We start from the raw sequence: 16,674 nt of genomic DNA on the forward strand, positions 1-16,674 counted from the left end.
TGGCCCCATCTCTGTGTCAGACACAGATCCCTCGTCCGAGTCCTCCCCAGACTCCAGGACTGGCCCATGGTCCTCCCCACTGTCTGACTCTGCTGCCAGCTCTGCAGGCAGCCGCAACACAATAGTTGGATATCAATGACCCATTAGCTGTAACACCAGTACACAGTTCAAAAGACTGTAAAACTCAGGATTAATTGAGCTACTTGGACTACTTTCCAGGCAAAGTATAGCAACAGTGGAACATAAAATGTCCTCGTTTGACTGTTCACCAATATTGACTGGCCTTGTACTAGTACCTAGATAACTTCACACTTAACTGCATTGGCCACTGTCATAAATACCAATCAATTCTCAGGCGAAGATGAGATTTAGGAATTACAGAATAGGCAATACTGGAAATATGCCACTAATGGGAACTCTCAGACTGGCCACAGCTTACTCCCTAGGAAAAAATGACCTTTGACTCCATAGGTATTAGAGAAAAGGTACTTTTACTAGAGATGCTGAGTGCAGCATAGTGAGGCAAGCTCTGAAGAAAAAACGTGCAAAAATCATATATTGAAAGCAATCCCCAATGTCCAAAACCTCCCCTCCTGTGGGAGTAGCCCAATCAGGTTCTGTTCCAATGTTTTGGGAATCCAGAGCCTCAGGTGCTGCTGTAAATTCCTTTCCCAGGGCCGGTGTCCTTGAAGGCAGGAAGATGGCTCTGTTTAGCACCTGTGGTTCCTGTTAGTGTCCATATCGCCCCAATTTCCCACAGCATTCTTTCACACCTGCAGCACTCTCCCCCTCCTCCTCCTGGATATGGCAGTTGCTGGTGAGCTTCAAAGAAAGCAAAGATGGGCAGCCGACAGGACAATATAGCTGAAGTCTTTTAGAAATGTTCCCCTGAATTTTCAACTAAAACACTACACTTGATATGGCCTAAATTGGTGAAGCTCATCCATTTTTTTAGGGTGTCTTGACACCGGAAAACAGACCCATACCTTGATTCAAGAGGTAAATGAGACTGGAACACACCTGGATTTCAATATCCAGAACTTGATCTTATTTGGAACCCAAGTCAAATATGTTCCTTTCATAATCCAGAGGATATTTTGCCCTTTTGCCCCATAGGAACTCACAGACCGAGACATATTTTTTAGGTGATTAAAAAAAGTGATCCTTCCAAACCTTTACAGTCCGGCTATAGCCTAACAGGAAATCTTGCTCACAAAGAGAACAGTTCCTTCCGTAAAATATTGGTCTTGTGTTGTTGTTGTTTTAAAAAAGGAAAGGAGAAGAAAAATAATAAAAAGAAAATGAGTCACATCCATAGGACTTGATGCATTAAAATAAATGCATGGCCCCCATTTCAAATAAATGATGGGGAAATAAATCATATTAAATTGTTTTATGCATTAATGCTGATTAAAAACACTTACTGACCTTATTACTCATAGCAGAGTAGTTTTCGCAGCAGATATATTTAATCTAATGACATTTAGCCCACAAAGCTTTCCATCCCAACCCACCATCTTCCATCAAGTTGATTTCAACGTTGACATGGACTTACAGGATTTCTTCTCATCGCTCCACCCACCGCTCTGACTGCTTTGCTGTGGCCTGCCAGGGCCGCTAATTGCTTGTAAGAAACTGCCTCTCCAAATTTCACATCTCTCAGCAGGGTCCACAACACATCTCTGGTGAATGAAGCTGGAAGGCAAGCAGAAGAAACGAAAAGGAAGAAATCACACATCGATAGAGACATTACTTGCTTAAAAAAAAAGTAGCATTTAAATCTGGAAGAACAAGTTGCTTGGCCAAAATTGCAGGTACCTTTGTCCCATTTGAGTCATTTCCTCCAGTGCCAGCATGAAGAGTTGTGTATAAACCTTGACAAAGGTATGGAAGAGGATGTAATTTGGGAGGTCTGTGGCTGCTAGAGAGAAGTGCAACAGCTGAAGGACAGAAAGGGGTTTCGTGGAATGTCCAGAAGAGAAAGAAATGCAGACGTCTAGCAAAGCACAGCACAGTACAGAAAAGTGTTTCATGCTGGACATAAAAGAGAAGGAAAAAAAGCAGGAGAAATCCCAGAGGAGACAGAACAAGCTTTGTAAGAAGGAAACATTGATGCATAATACCAACAGCATTGAGCATTAATTATAATAGTATATTATAGTGATCCTCGATTTACAATCACTTGTTTAGCGACCTTTCAAAGTTACAACGGCACTGAAAAAGGTGACTTACAACCGTTTCTTACGACTGTTGCAGCATCCCTGGGGTCTCATGATCAAAACACAGATGCTTGGCAGCTGGCATGTATGTACAATGGTTGAGTGTCTGGAGTCATGCAATTGCCACGTGAGACATTCCCAGCTGGTGTCCAAAAAGCACAGTCAATGGGAGAAAGCCGGATTCACGTAACAATTGTATGATTAGTTTAACAACTGCTCTGATGCACTTAACAACATGGCAAAAAAAAAAAAAGAGCTTCTTTTTTTTCAACTGCCGCTTTTAGCAATGGAAATTCTGGTCCCAATTATGGTCATAGGTTGAGGACTATCTGTATATAGAATAATATAGTATAGTTTCGTATAGTTTCATATAGTTTCGTATAGTGGAGTAGAGTAGAGTAGGGCAGAGTAGAGTAGAGTAGAGTAGAATAGAGTATAGGGTATAGGGTATAGGGTATAGAGTATAGTATAATGCCATGATGGCGAATCTATGGCATGCTTGCCACAAGTAGCACATAGAGCCATTTGTACGGGCATGCGAGCCCCAACCAAACTTACCTGCACTGTGCATGCGCGCATCTTCCAGCTGATTTTTGGGCTGTTTGAGGCTGTTTTCACCCTCCCGGAGGCTCGAGGGATGCCTCTGCAGCCTTGGGAGGCCAAAAAACGGGCCTTCTGGAAATACCGGAAGTGCCGAAATGGTCCTGTTTTCAGCCTCCCGAGGCTGCAGTGGCTTCCCTTGAGACTCTGGGAGGGCGAAAACTGCCTCAAACGGGCTGAGGCATGCACATATGGAGTGTAGGTATGGGGGTGGGGCGGGGGTGTTGCGCACGCATGGTGGTGAATTGCATTTATGGGTGCCGGCACATGCATACGCTATCGAGCACACTTTTGCTACACCACAACAAAAAGGTTTACCATCACTGGTATAGAGGAAACACAGTAATAGTATAGTATAGAGCAGAGCTTGTCAACCTTGGTAACATTAAGATGTGTAGATTTCAATTTCCAGAGTTTTGCAGCCAGCAAACTGGAATTCTGGGAGTTAAAGTCCATACATCTTAAAGTTGCTGAGGTTGAAAAATGCTTTCCTATCCTACCAGATGTGCCAAGTCAAATCTATTGTCAGTAGGTGACACTGGAAGTTTGTGCTGGAATTCTGGGAGTTGAAGTCCACACATCTTAAAGCTGCCAAGGTTGAAAAACAGTGTATAATACAGAGGAATCATTTTAATAGTACTAGAATAGTGTATAGGATAGAGATAATAATAGGTGTGTACAAAAACACATTTGTAAGTCTTCCATACCACTTTTTAAAAATACCTTTGTTTTGTAAAATAAAAAGTTTTCCGCAAAACATATAGGGGGATATGAAGTGCTTTTGTATCTCTTGAGTCTGTGGCTATGGTTTTAAAAAAAAGAACTCATGACATATGCACATCAACATTTTTTCTTTTGAATTAGCACAGCAATCAGTTCTATGATTGTGTTCTATATTTAAATTCATGATTATTAAAGAGCGCATTTTGAGTAACTGATCACTATTACAAAAGCATTCAGAGCTTTGATTTTCCTATATTTTTAATTTCTAGTACAATTATCCTGTTAACGCATACAATAGGCTTTCCCATTCAATGGCAAGCTTACATAGGCATACAGTCAAATTAAAAAAAAAGAAAAGAAAAAAGAGAATAATAACAGGCAGGACTTGTTTTATAATGCTTTTCTATTTCCAATTTTCAAACTTAAGCTGAGCAGGAAGAAAGCTAGCAGGCTGGATTATTGTATGCCCCCCCAGCCACCATTTCACATGTTAGATAGGAGAAAATGCAACGGTGTCTCCCAATATATATTGCATATGTGAGTGGGTAATTCTCACTGGAAGGAAAACACTCATTCATTTGCTGCCTAGTTACTCTTGATTTTCATATTGTTGTTAATAAGGCATGAAGAGAAACAATCTTTGTAGATTGCCGTAGAATGAGACGTTCATCTGTGGCAATGAAAAAATTGCCTGTTGGTGACCAGGCATGATCTGATAATAGAAAGATGGGAATATTTATTTGTTTTATTTACTTCCTGCCTTTATTGAACTTATAAGTAACTCAAGTTGGCAAGCCCACAATATACTCCTCCTTCCTCCTATTTTTTCCCACCACCATAGCCCTGCGAAGTGGGATTAGGCTGAGACTAACCAGACCAAAGTCACCCAGTTAGCTTTCATATCTATGGAGGAACTAGAGCTCATAGACTCTTTATTTCTAGCCTGTTGCTTTAACCATTAGACCATCCTGGCTGTAATAGCATGTTTTACAGGTAGTTTGCGACTTATGGGAATCATTGAGACCAAAATTTTTGTTTCTAAGTGAGAAAGTTGCTAAGTGAGTTTTGCCTCCATTTTACAACCCTTCTTGTCACAGTTGTTAAGTGAATCACTGCAGCTGTTAAGTTAATAACACGATGGTTAAGTGAATCTGGCTTCCCCATTGACTTTGCTTGTCCGAAGTTCACAAAAGATGACCCCATGATTGCAGGACACTGCAACTATCACAAGTATGAGCCAGCTGCCAAGATTCTAAATTTTGATAATGTGATCACAGGAATGCCGCAATGGACATAAGTGTGAAAAACAGTCATATGTCACTTTTTTTTTAGTGCTGTTGTAACTTTGAACAGTCACTAAGCAAATTGTTGTAAGTTGGAGACTGCCTATACTGTGTTACCATAGCTTAGAACTTTGCAAACAGGTCTGCGCCTGATTCTTGACATAAGAAACAGAAGGGGGAGGGAGATTTTAGATATTAACAAGAGCTGTGTAAGATCTGCTTTCGTGGGAGGGTTTTCTCATTTCTCAGGGCTGAATGTTTTAAGTGTCCAAGTGAATATGCTGCAGAGGAGACTTGTGTGATTATTTTGCCCAGAATTATTTATTTAATAGATTTGTAGGTCATCGTATATTCCTGGAAGCTTGCAACTGTAAAACATAGCCCAGAGAATTAAAACAACTGCAGACAGACAGAACAGAATCACAAATTGCAAGAACTTTTTAATCCCTAAACACTCTCCAGAAGAGCTGCATTTTCACCAACTTTTGGAAAGTTTTCATAAAAGGGATTCCTAAATGAAGGAATGCTGTAATCTACTTGCTGATCTTCTCAGCAAAGGAAGAATATTTATTTATTTATTTAATGCTATTTGTATCCCGTAAAAATCCATACGGGCTCCAGACAGTGTACATGGTTTGATATAATACAATAAAAAAACACACACAAAGCAATTTACAATATAACATCCTTTATGGCAGTCACTCAAACAAAACAATGGACTCAAAGCTTGTTGGAATATCGGTAGTACCTGCTAAACAAGAAGTGGGCTATCCATGCTTTGGCACATAGAAAAGCATTATATGGAGGAGTATTTTGAGGATTTAAAATCTGCAATAAACAGTACGTTTCTGTTCCATAATATATTCCTATCTTCTTCTCATTTGCTGTCCCAGATCTCTTTTAACTTTCTACAGGGAATCCATAACAATTGGTTTAACAACTGTTCGAATTTATGAAGGTGCTGAAAAAAAGTTATGGTCTGTCCTCAAAGCTGTGACTGTGGTACCATCCCCACGGTCAAGTGATTGCAACTTGAGCACCTGGCAATCAGCTTGCATTACCAATGGCTGCAGTGTCTTGTGGTCACATGGCCACAATTTGCCATCCTGTCAGGTGGCTGCCGATAAAGTTGAAGCTGGATTCACTTAATGACCATGCAATTCACTTAACAACTATGTGATTCACCTAACAACCATGGTAACACTGGGTCTGGTCATGTGATGACTTGCTTAATGACTTCATCATTTAGCAAAATTCCAGTACTAATTGTGGTTGTAAGGATTTTTTGTAAATTAAGGAGATAGGGAAACACTGATGCTAAATGATAGCAATATTTTCTTCTGAAGCCTTCACATGAAATTTTTGGGGCAAAAAAAATATTTTATGTGCTGGTGCTTAAATTTAAAAAAAGTTACATTATATTTACTCTAGAAAAGCATTCTTCGTTGTTAAATAAATCCAGATATATATATATATTAGTTTTAAATAATAACAACTTCTTAAATGAATAGCATAATACTCACCAGTGGGGGGGGAAAATCCATTTAGCCTTTATGATAACGTTAAGCAAATTAAATATCAGCATAATCCAGGTGATACTAGGAAAGGGTCATCATAGAAATTAACTTTGTTGTTCATTAATTTACATGGATTAAAAAGGGCAGAGAGATAGCAAATCTGCTCTAGTTCCTTTATGATATAATTTCAAACTGTACACCATTTGTGGCGCTAGGGTGATTTTGGGGTTAATCAGACTGATTTGTCCTTTTAATTGCTTTCTATTCAAAGAAAATTCATTAGATAATGTTCTCTTCAAAATTCATGAATCAATTTAACTGAAGAAACCATATTAACAGCTTTGGGTTCATTAGCACACAGAGTTGTGTTACGAGCTGATTGCTAGGAGAGTTTCCTTAGGCAATAAGATTTTGTTGACTGTAATTTTTTTTTTTTTTTTTAAGAAAGGCCTGTTTAAAATCCAACTCTTTATGGTTAGAGTGGATTTCTCCAATTCCATTCTATGGTTCTTTCCTGACTTAGCTATGGACTATGCCTTACAGGATGAATTTTGATGGTTTATTTTAGAAATTGATTTGTTATTAGTCTGCTCTCTGACTTAATCTTTCTAGTCTTTGTATACAATATATATATATCCTGCTTCTGTGGAAGCCTAAGATCTTGGCATCCTTACTGCCTTCTCTTTCACTTGGCCTTTGCAGTCTTCTTAGACGATGATTCTTCCTACGTAGCAAATCTAACTGGACACTAAAGTAGCACACTTTATAACAGCTGTTAACATAAAAACAATAGTTTCAGGTGGAAAGATTTTGTAATAGAACTAAATAATCATAAATTATATACTAATAGAACTCTTGTGCCTGTTTATTTATAACCTTCAATTGGGCAAAATTGGAAACAATACAGGCAATAATTACTGAACCAAGGTAATTGAAATGGGCTAATTTACAGAATGCCAAATCTGTAATTCCCATAATTCTCAGTTATGTTCATGCTGGCTGAGAAGAAACCAGGCTGGGAAATTTATGGGAGATAGTCTAAATTAATATTTTGATTATACTATTGTATATTGATGTTAGATATATCAAAAAATAAAAACACCATGTTTGGGAAACGATTTCAAAAGAGCAGGCAGCAATATAATACTGTGGGTATACAGTTATGGTTTAGCCTAATCTTATGTTGAAATCTAGCTGTCAATTTTTAAAAATGATTCTAAAAATGGGAGAACTGCAAGAATGGTATATTGCCAATGCATAAATACTTGAAGGATCACTATATGATGATTCACCTTCTGATCAGGCTCTCAGAATGTAAGGACTGAAAAGGACCTCTGAGATGATGTAATTCAATCTGTTAACAAATTCAGGAATATCAATATCTATAGCACTTAGACTTAAAAGTAAGGTTCTACATTTGGGCAAGAAAAACAAAATGCACAGGTACAGTATATGTGGTACCTTGCTCAATAGTGGTTACCGTGAGAGGGATATTGAAGTCCTAGTGGACAATCACTTAAATATGAGCCAGCAGTGTGCTGCAGCTGCCAAAAAAGTCAACACAGTTCTAGGCTGAGGGGGAAACAGAGGGATAGAATCAAGATCACATGAAGTGTTAATGCCACTTTGTAATGCCTTGGTAAGGTCATACTTGGACTATTACATCCAATTTTGATTGCCACGATGTAAAAAAGATGTTGAGACTCTAGAAAGAATGCAGATAAGAGCAACAAAGATACTTAGGGGACTGGAGACTAAAACATATAAAGAACGGTTGCTGGAACTGAATATATCTAGTCTTATGAAAAGAAGAACTAGGGGTGACATGATAGCAGTGTTCTGATATCTCAGAGGCTGCCATAAAGAAGAGGGAATTAAACTATTCTCCAAAGTGCCTGAGGGTAGAACAAGAAGCACTGGGTAGAAACTAATCAAGGAGAGAAGCAACTTAGATCTAAGGAGAAATTTCCTGACAGAACAATTAATCAGTGGAACAACTTGCCTCCAGAAGTTGTAAATGCTCCAACACTGGAAGTTTTTAAGAAAAGATTAGATAACCATTTGTCTGAAGTGGTGTAGGGTTTCCTGCCTAAGCAGGGGGTTGGACTAGAAAACCTCCAAGGTCCCTTCCAACTCTGCTATTCTAAATTCTAAATATAACACTTCATAGTGCTTTGCAGCCCTCTCTAAGAGTATAACAGAGTAAGTATTTTGGCCCCAACAATCTGGGTCCTCATTTTACCGACCTCGGAAAAGGCTGAGTCAACCTTGAGCCTGTGAGAATCGAACTGCTGTCAGTCAGCAAAATTAGCCTGCAATACTGCATTCTAATCATTGCACTAGCGCGCCACCACAGGTACTAGTGTACTAGGAATACACTATTAATGCCATCGCTGAAAAAAGACCCTCACCTTCTATTTAAGTCCCCCACTGTTAAACATCTCTTAGTGTCAAGAACTCCTTCCTGATGTCCAGTCAAAATCTGCTTCCTTGTAATTTAAACCCATTGTCTATTCTGGAAAGACAATCCTTCAGATTCTTAAAGATCTCTTCTTTTTATCTTCTCTTAGATCTAATTGCATCAGGTTGGCCTTTGGGGAGAAGCCCAAAGCAAGGTCAAAGAATTTTGTCTAGTCTCCATTTTTTTAAATCAATGAATCACCTTTTCTGAACAGTAGGCCTACTCTTTGTTTTCTACTCTTTACTATGATATAACCGAAAAAAAGTTATTGTTCCTTTTGTTTGTTTCTGATGAACTCTTTTTCAGAAATAAACTATTTTGCATCTCTTTGGTGATTACATCTACATTTCATTTCCCTAACACATCCCTTTTAATTCTTATCTCAATCAAACACTCCTTATGCATCCATAATAGTTGACTGAGCCACCTTCTCATTTTTTCTCCTCATGGGATTGGTGTAAAATTCTGCTAGATACTTTTGATCAGTTCCCAACCCTTTTCTGTTTCCTTTAACCTGAGATATGTGTCTGTAGGATTCCACACAACATTTATTTCAGCTTATGGAAACCGGATCTCCCAAATTCTAAATTGCACATATACTATTCTCTAGTTTTCGTAACTGTGGTATCACAAAACTCGGTATGATGTGGCCATTTTTTTCTGATGGAAATAGTTCCCGCTACTTTGCCATCTTTAACACAATTTTCCAGTAAGAATCAAATCTAGGAGTCACGATCCCCTTTTATGTATGTTAAAAATATGCCTTCGCTTAAGGTTTCATTTGAATTTTAGAAAACACAGAGGCTGTAGAAAGCAAGAGTAATGATTTTACAAAGAAAAAGAGAATTGGTGCATCAGCTATTCCACATCAAAAGCAAATATAAAAACCTGTCCTATATTTCACTACCGACATTTGCACCTATACTTTTGTCCTCTCGTGTTTATTTGAAAACATTCTCTTTTCCATCACATTGAATGAACAATCATAAAAAGAGAGGATTTTTTTTTCTTTACACAGAAACAATATATGGGAAAAGTATGCATATTTCTCACCATTCATTTCATTTTCAGAAAAGGAGAGGCTGAAGCCTGAACATTTTCAAGAGGCAAACCAAATAGATCAAAGGCTTAGAGAGAGCATGCCACAAATACTTGACAGTATTACTATTTCCTTGTATACAATACTACCCCAAGATTAAAACAAAAACGGAAAGCTCACAAAGAGAGAATATACTCAAGGAAGAGCTAAATGCAAGCCTGATCTATTTTAAGCAGGTTTAATATGTGGAACATGCTGTGTTGGGAAATTCTGAAAACAGAACAGTGGGAGCTCATGTAGAGTTAATAAGCAGTTGCCATTCCATAATAAGAGCCTGCCTCGCTGGAACAGTAGTTTGTGTAGAGAACTTCAACAGGAGCAAAATTTGATTCCTTCACTAACTCTAATATATCTTATTCTGAACATTTTTACAAACTTTAAAGATTGGTATTAGACTCCTTTGCTCAGGTATCCGAGCAATAATTCTTCTAGGATTAAATTATTTGCCCCATGACATTCAGTAGAGGATTACAAGGCAATCTTTCAGTATTGTAGTTCATCCCAGCTGGGAGTAAGGCCCCTAGTCTAATGTCTTTGGGGCATGAAGTGAACTTTTCTTATATTTTCAGAGCTTTAACTTTATGTTTTTTATTTGTTTGTTTTATAGATCGAATTTGAAAGCTACCCATCTCAGTCACAGAGTGGCTCTGGGCAGTGTACAATTAAAACATAAAAAACATATAAATATTATAGTCCAATAGGAGTTAAAACATACATCAAATAATTAAAGTTTAAAAAATGGGAGAATGAGCCTTGAAGGGCTTTGGAGGGCTTTTTGATACTGGTAAAGCTTTATTGTGCATTTGTAGCCCTCTGATCTCTGTTTTAACTGTTTTGTAATTGTCATTCAACAAAATAAAGTAGATTTTTTTAAAAAAATATTTTCATAAGTGATGTCTTACTAATGACTTGAGGCAGCATTTAAAAACATGCTTACTTGGTAGAAACTCATCTAGGCTTATTTCTGAGTAAACATGCAGAAAATTGCGAATGAGATCCAAATCTTTTTTCATTCTCCGTCGTGTCTAGTTCAGTTTTTCTGCTTAACACTCCCTGCTCCCCAAATCCTAGCACAAGACGCAAACAAAAACTATTGCAACATAGAACTGCTGCAGGAAATAGCATTTTCTAAAACAATTATTATAAAAGAAAGTGAGAAATTTACTATATAAAAGAGTTTTGACTATGATATACAAGACTACATGTCATAATTTCTTTAGACAAGTAAAGGTAGTCCTCAACTTGCAACAGTTTGTTGTAGTTACAAAAGCACCGAAAAAAGGGACTTATGATCATTTTCACACAACCGCTGCAGCATCCCGTGATCAAAATCGCTTGGCAACTGATTCATATTTATGATGGTTGCAGTGTCCCAGGGTCATGTGATGATCATTTGTGACTTTCTGACAGGAAAAGTCAATGGGGAAGCCAGATTCATTTAACAACAAGTGATACTAATTTAACAACTGTGGTGATATCCTTAACAACAGTGACAAGAATGGATGTAAAATGGGCAAATCTCACTTAACCAATGTCTTGCTTAGCAATAGAAGTTTTGGGCTCAACTGTGGTTGGAAATTGAGGACTGCCTGTAGTTGTCAAATACATACAGGTAGTCCTCAACTTACAACAGTTCATTTAGTGACCATTCAAAATTACAACGGCATCAAAAAAAAGGACTTATGACCGTTTTTCACACCCGAAAAACCCTTGCAGCATCCCCATGGTCACATAATGCTTGGCAACAGGTTCATACTTATGATGGTTGCAGTGGCTTGGGGTCATGTGTTCCCCTTTTGCAACTTTCTGACAAGCAAAGACAATGGAAATTCCAAATTCACTTAACAACTGGGTTACTAATTTAATAAATGCAATGATTCACTTAACAACTATGGCAAGAAAAGGGTTAGGGGCAAACTCACTTAACAAACATTTCATTTAGCAACATAGATTTTTTTGGCTCATGGTCGTAACTCTAGGACTATCCGTAGTTCACGTGAAATAGTTGAATCAAATCCACATACCGATCATTTCTTTCTCATTTATATGACAGCTCAAAATGATACTATAAGTTTCAGTTGTATGCAGATCATTTTATAAGTGATATCTGAAACATTAATTGTACCTTGTAGGCAGTGAATACATTAATTAGCTTAAAGCAAGCAGCTCGATATTATGTCAAATGGTTTTATTACTAAATTATCTGCTTGCATCTATAAATATAATCTGTTCAAAATTAGATGAACCGTTATCAGTTTTCCATGTGACCTCAAGCTTTGGAGGTTGATAAATACATTGGAAAAATCATGTCTTGACACTCACATTTCTCACTTATAACATCATCTAGTATTCTAATTCTGAAAACATAGGTCTCTTCTTTAATAAGAATAAAAAGTGATCTAATGAGGAACAAGGATTAATTATAAATAATTCAAAATAAGTGACCCTGTAAATATATAAAACTGAAAAAAAAAATCATCTAGTTTCTTCCATTCTGCCAAATGACTGATGTGTAGATCTGTTTCATCTATTGTAGCTACACTGGGACATTTTCATTGTTTAGAGTATTGAGCTACCAAGAGATGCAAGTTCAGATCCACTCTTGCCATGTTTTAGCAAAGATAAAATGGTGATATCAAAGTAATTATAATATTCCTTAGGGGATGGGGTTATTCTCCTTTTTGAAATATTATGTTTAACCAGCAGTTATCTTTGACAGAATCTGAAGTGAGCTGGATCTGTGGGACAGTTTATGAAATGATGCAAGTAGCTAATTCATCCTCTCTGTTCCTCGGTGCATCATACAAGCTACAGCGTGTATGCCCTTAAAATCAAAATGTGTCTGTTAATTGCTTCATCATTAAAATGTGGGTATCACTCAAGTTACTATTTTGTGAATGATAGTTATCATAAGACTAATCATTGCCATCTACATATCTTCTAATCACTTTTATCTTTTCTTAATGTTCAGAAATTTCACCTCACCTTGAAACCAAAGGTGTGTTTAGCCTAGCTTAGGATGGTACTGTTTGCATTCAAGGTATTTCACGTAAGCTTAAATAAAGTGTTAATATTTACCTTTAAATTTTTCAAAAATATTTGCAAAAGAAAAATAACAGTCACCTTAATTGCTTTTGCTGGAACATTTTTTTTTCTATAATAGACTAAAATGGTTACCTCTCCGAAAGCTACAAACTGTTTTTTTTTTTCCCACATTCCCTCCAGGCAGAACACTGGGTCTCAGAACCCACCCTGCAGATAAATTGCCTGTTAAGGAAACATCCCTAGTCATTTTCCTGCCTCTGACAGAAATATCAATTGATCATCCTGGAGCATTAACAAGTCATCAAGCAAATAAAAGACAGTCACTTGGCAGCCATTACACTATTATGTTTGTAGCTGAAAGGGTATCCCCATACATAGTAGATTTGGAGAATGCCATGTTGCTTTGTTTATTCTCAGACTTAAAGAAATGGATTCCTTGGCATCCAAGATGCTTTTTGGGATGCTACTTGAATCACAGCTATGCAGGTTCCATTGAGCCAAATGGTAGAAGGATAGATGTAGCATTATCATCACCATCACTAAGTTGTATTTAGGAAATCTGTAAAGTTTGTCTGGGCCAGTATATATGACAATGGCTTTTAGTGGACTAGATTCAGTCTCTGTGGACTTAACATGAGAGAATTAATGTAGATACCAGGAAATTTGTCCGTCCATCCATCCATCCATCCATCCATCCATCCATCCATCCATCCATCTTCTTACAATATAGTATATTCTATGCGGGTACACAAATAGAAACCTGTTTGTAGTAACTCACTCTATGGTAATGTGGCATTATAAACTGCTGCAGTCCACTGGAAAGGAAAACCCCTTCTTGTTTACTTTTTCAAATCTTCCAGAAAAAGGGAGGGATGCACATACCTTCTGAAGTCTAATTAGAGAATAGATTAGTAGATAAGAAATCAGAGCAAGTTGTACAGAGATTCTCTTTGTAGCGTACAAAATTAGCTGCTTCTGAAACAGAATCCTTCATCATGAGACACATAAAGAATATATGAAAAAACACTCAGGTTAAATCAAGAAAAGTACAGTATTTCTTTTCCACAATAAAGCTACTACGGCTAGGACAAATGGCTGACCGAAAGGCTTGCTGTAAGTGCTAAAAACAGCTTTATGATTGGAGATTATACGATAGAAGAAGCTTTAACATGATGATTTCTTCATTCTGGTAAGCAAAATGGAAGTGCACAACAAGACCACTGCTCTTTCCATCTTGTACATTAGATTTCACAAAGCAAAAAGTTGATGGTTCAACGGACATCCACATTTCACAGATCTTTCACATCACTCTATTATATGCGAGTGAACATGTAATTAACCTCAACCTGGTACTTTCCAGATATCCTGCTGAAAAATCTGGAAGTTATCACTCTAATCCCATTTAATGAGCACCAAACTAGGAAAAAATAGTTTAGGACTTTGCATACTCAATATACTATACTGATGAATAAACCATGACCACAATCGGCCCACAGCAATCCTGCTACCTTTAAAACTGGCAAATTTGACTACACACAATCTTTATAGCTATTGAAACTAAATCTATGTATCTGTATTTTGGCAATTCAGTATCCCCTTTTATTTTCCAAAATAAAAACATTAGTCTCAGTACTGTATTTTGAGTAGACAATACAGCATGATATGTTTGTAATATATGAAACCCCTTCAAAATGTGTAGAATCTATGGACTCATAATCTGCTAAATGTCCAGATGTACTATGTTATAACCAATAAGGGCTCTATTTATGTATGAATTCATTACAGTTACCTAATGATTAAAATTTCTTCAGTACAGTAGCATGAGTCCTGATCATTGGGGCACCTGCTTTCCTTATTCCATGGACCAATGCTAGGGACTGTGAAGAGCCAGTCGTTCTCATGAACTTTCTCCAGATTTGTTTTGCAAACATGGATAATATTTCTACATAAGTTACTGTTTTTTTTTAAAAAAAATCTCCAATACTAGATAGGTGACAAATATTGAATATCAGGAAGATGCTGAGGATATTTCAATTACAGATAATGATATGTAGTCTAATAGAAAATCCTTGCATCATGACTCAGGTGGGAATAAATAAAATAAAACATCAAATGACAATTTCTTTCAAGCTCTCCCATCCACCAGAGCACAATTTTTCTTCTGTCATATGCTAAGATACAGATGGAAATTATACAAGGCTTCCATAACCTATTTTCTTTTGCATTATTTTCTTTTTATTCCTCTTCCCCTTGGCAAGTTTACTTGCCTCCCTAACTCTACCTCTGACTGTGTTCCTGCTGCTTCTAACATTGTAGATAAATCTACCTGGCAATGGATGCTGCAGAGATGTAAGAGTCCATTCTTTTTTTTAAAAAGACAGAAACAGTTATTTTCTCTGCTCAAAAGCTATGAAGATGAAATTTGAGTTTGTAGTGAATGTGGGTCTCCTACTTTGATCATAATTTCATAAAAATGATTCATAATATATTACTTGAGAGTCTTAAACAAATATGACTACTTTTGAGAAAACATTAACAATTTAGACCCATCGCCTACTAAGCCATTTTCAATGGATTAATGACTTCTCAAGGCAGAAGTTACAGAATTTTTTTCTCTAATTTAACCATCATTTAGTTATTTACATAATTTATCTCACCAACTGAAATCAACTGGCTTAAATATAGAACAGAAGATTAAGACTAAAATTATTTAAAATAGCAAATGGGGCAAAAACTAAAATTATATAATAAGGGGAAATCATGCTGCTCTGTACATTTAATTCTTATAGGCCATGTTTTCAGGAAGTTTATGAGTGTGGGGCCACGTTATTTTTTTTAATTAATTAATTAATTAATTAATTAATTAATTAATTTGTCAATCGTTTACAAGATAACAGGTATAAGTATATACATAGTTATGAATACAAGAAATGGGTACATAAGAAAATAAAAGAAACAATAGGACAGGGATGGTAGGGACATTGGTGCGCTTACGCATACCCCCTACAGACCTCTTAGGAAAGGGGTGAGGTCAATAGTAGACAGTCTAAGGTTAAAATTTTTGGGGTTTGGGGAAGAAACCACAGAGTCAGGCAGAGTATGTCCTTCCAGACATTGACCACTCTGTTGCTGAAGTCGTATTTCCTGCAATCAAGTTTGGTGCGGTTAACCTTGAGTTTGTATCTATTGTGTGCTCTTGTGTTGTTATGGTTGAAGCTGAAGTATTCATTGACAGGTAAGTCATTGCAATGTATGATTTTATATCCCATACTTAGATCAGACCAAAGATGGCGTAATTCAAGGTTTTTTAGGTCTAGAATTTCAAGTCTGGTAGCATAAGGTATTCTACAATGAGTAGAGGAGTGGAGAACTCTTCTTGTGAAATATTTCTGGACTTTCTCAACTGTGTTAATATCATACACATAATGTGGGTTCCAGACTGATGAGCTGTATTTGAGTATTGATATAGCAAATATTTTGTATGCTCTAGTTAGTAGTGTGATATTACCAGAGAAAAAAGCTATGTAGGATTAGGTTAACAACTCTTAATGCCTCTTTGGCTATGTAGTTACAGTGGGCTCTAGCACTTAGATCATTAGAGATGAGTATTCCAAGGTCCTTTACAGAACTTGGATCATCAACAAGGTCTTGACTATTCAGCTTGTATTTTATTTTCTGATTTTTTGTCAATATGTAAGACAGAGCATTTATTTGTTGAGATTTGAAG

At 36.9% G+C, this 16,674-nt stretch overlaps 1 protein-coding gene across 9 annotated transcripts in view; it reads right to left on the reverse strand.

Moving 5' to 3' along the window:
• MGMT (O-6-methylguanine-DNA methyltransferase) overlaps nt 1-16,674 on the reverse strand; it is a 234,604-nt gene that overhangs the window by 28,664 nt on the left and 189,266 nt on the right. For all 9 annotated transcript variants that reach the window (XM_087964304.1, XM_087964309.1, XM_087964308.1 and 6 more), the window contains one exon: nt 1,556-1,695. In XM_087964304.1, the coding sequence (XP_087820430.1) occupies nt 1,556-1,695 (140 nt within the window). The remainder of the gene's footprint in view (nt 1-1,555; nt 1,696-16,674) is intronic.

The sequence above is a fragment of the Notechis scutatus genome, chromosome 4 (assembly GCF_049901735.1).
Source record: "Notechis scutatus isolate UNSWTSFEM ecotype Mainland chromosome 4, rNotScu1.2, whole genome shotgun sequence".
In the NCBI taxonomy this organism is placed as follows: domain Eukaryota; kingdom Metazoa; phylum Chordata; class Lepidosauria; order Squamata; family Elapidae; genus Notechis; species Notechis scutatus.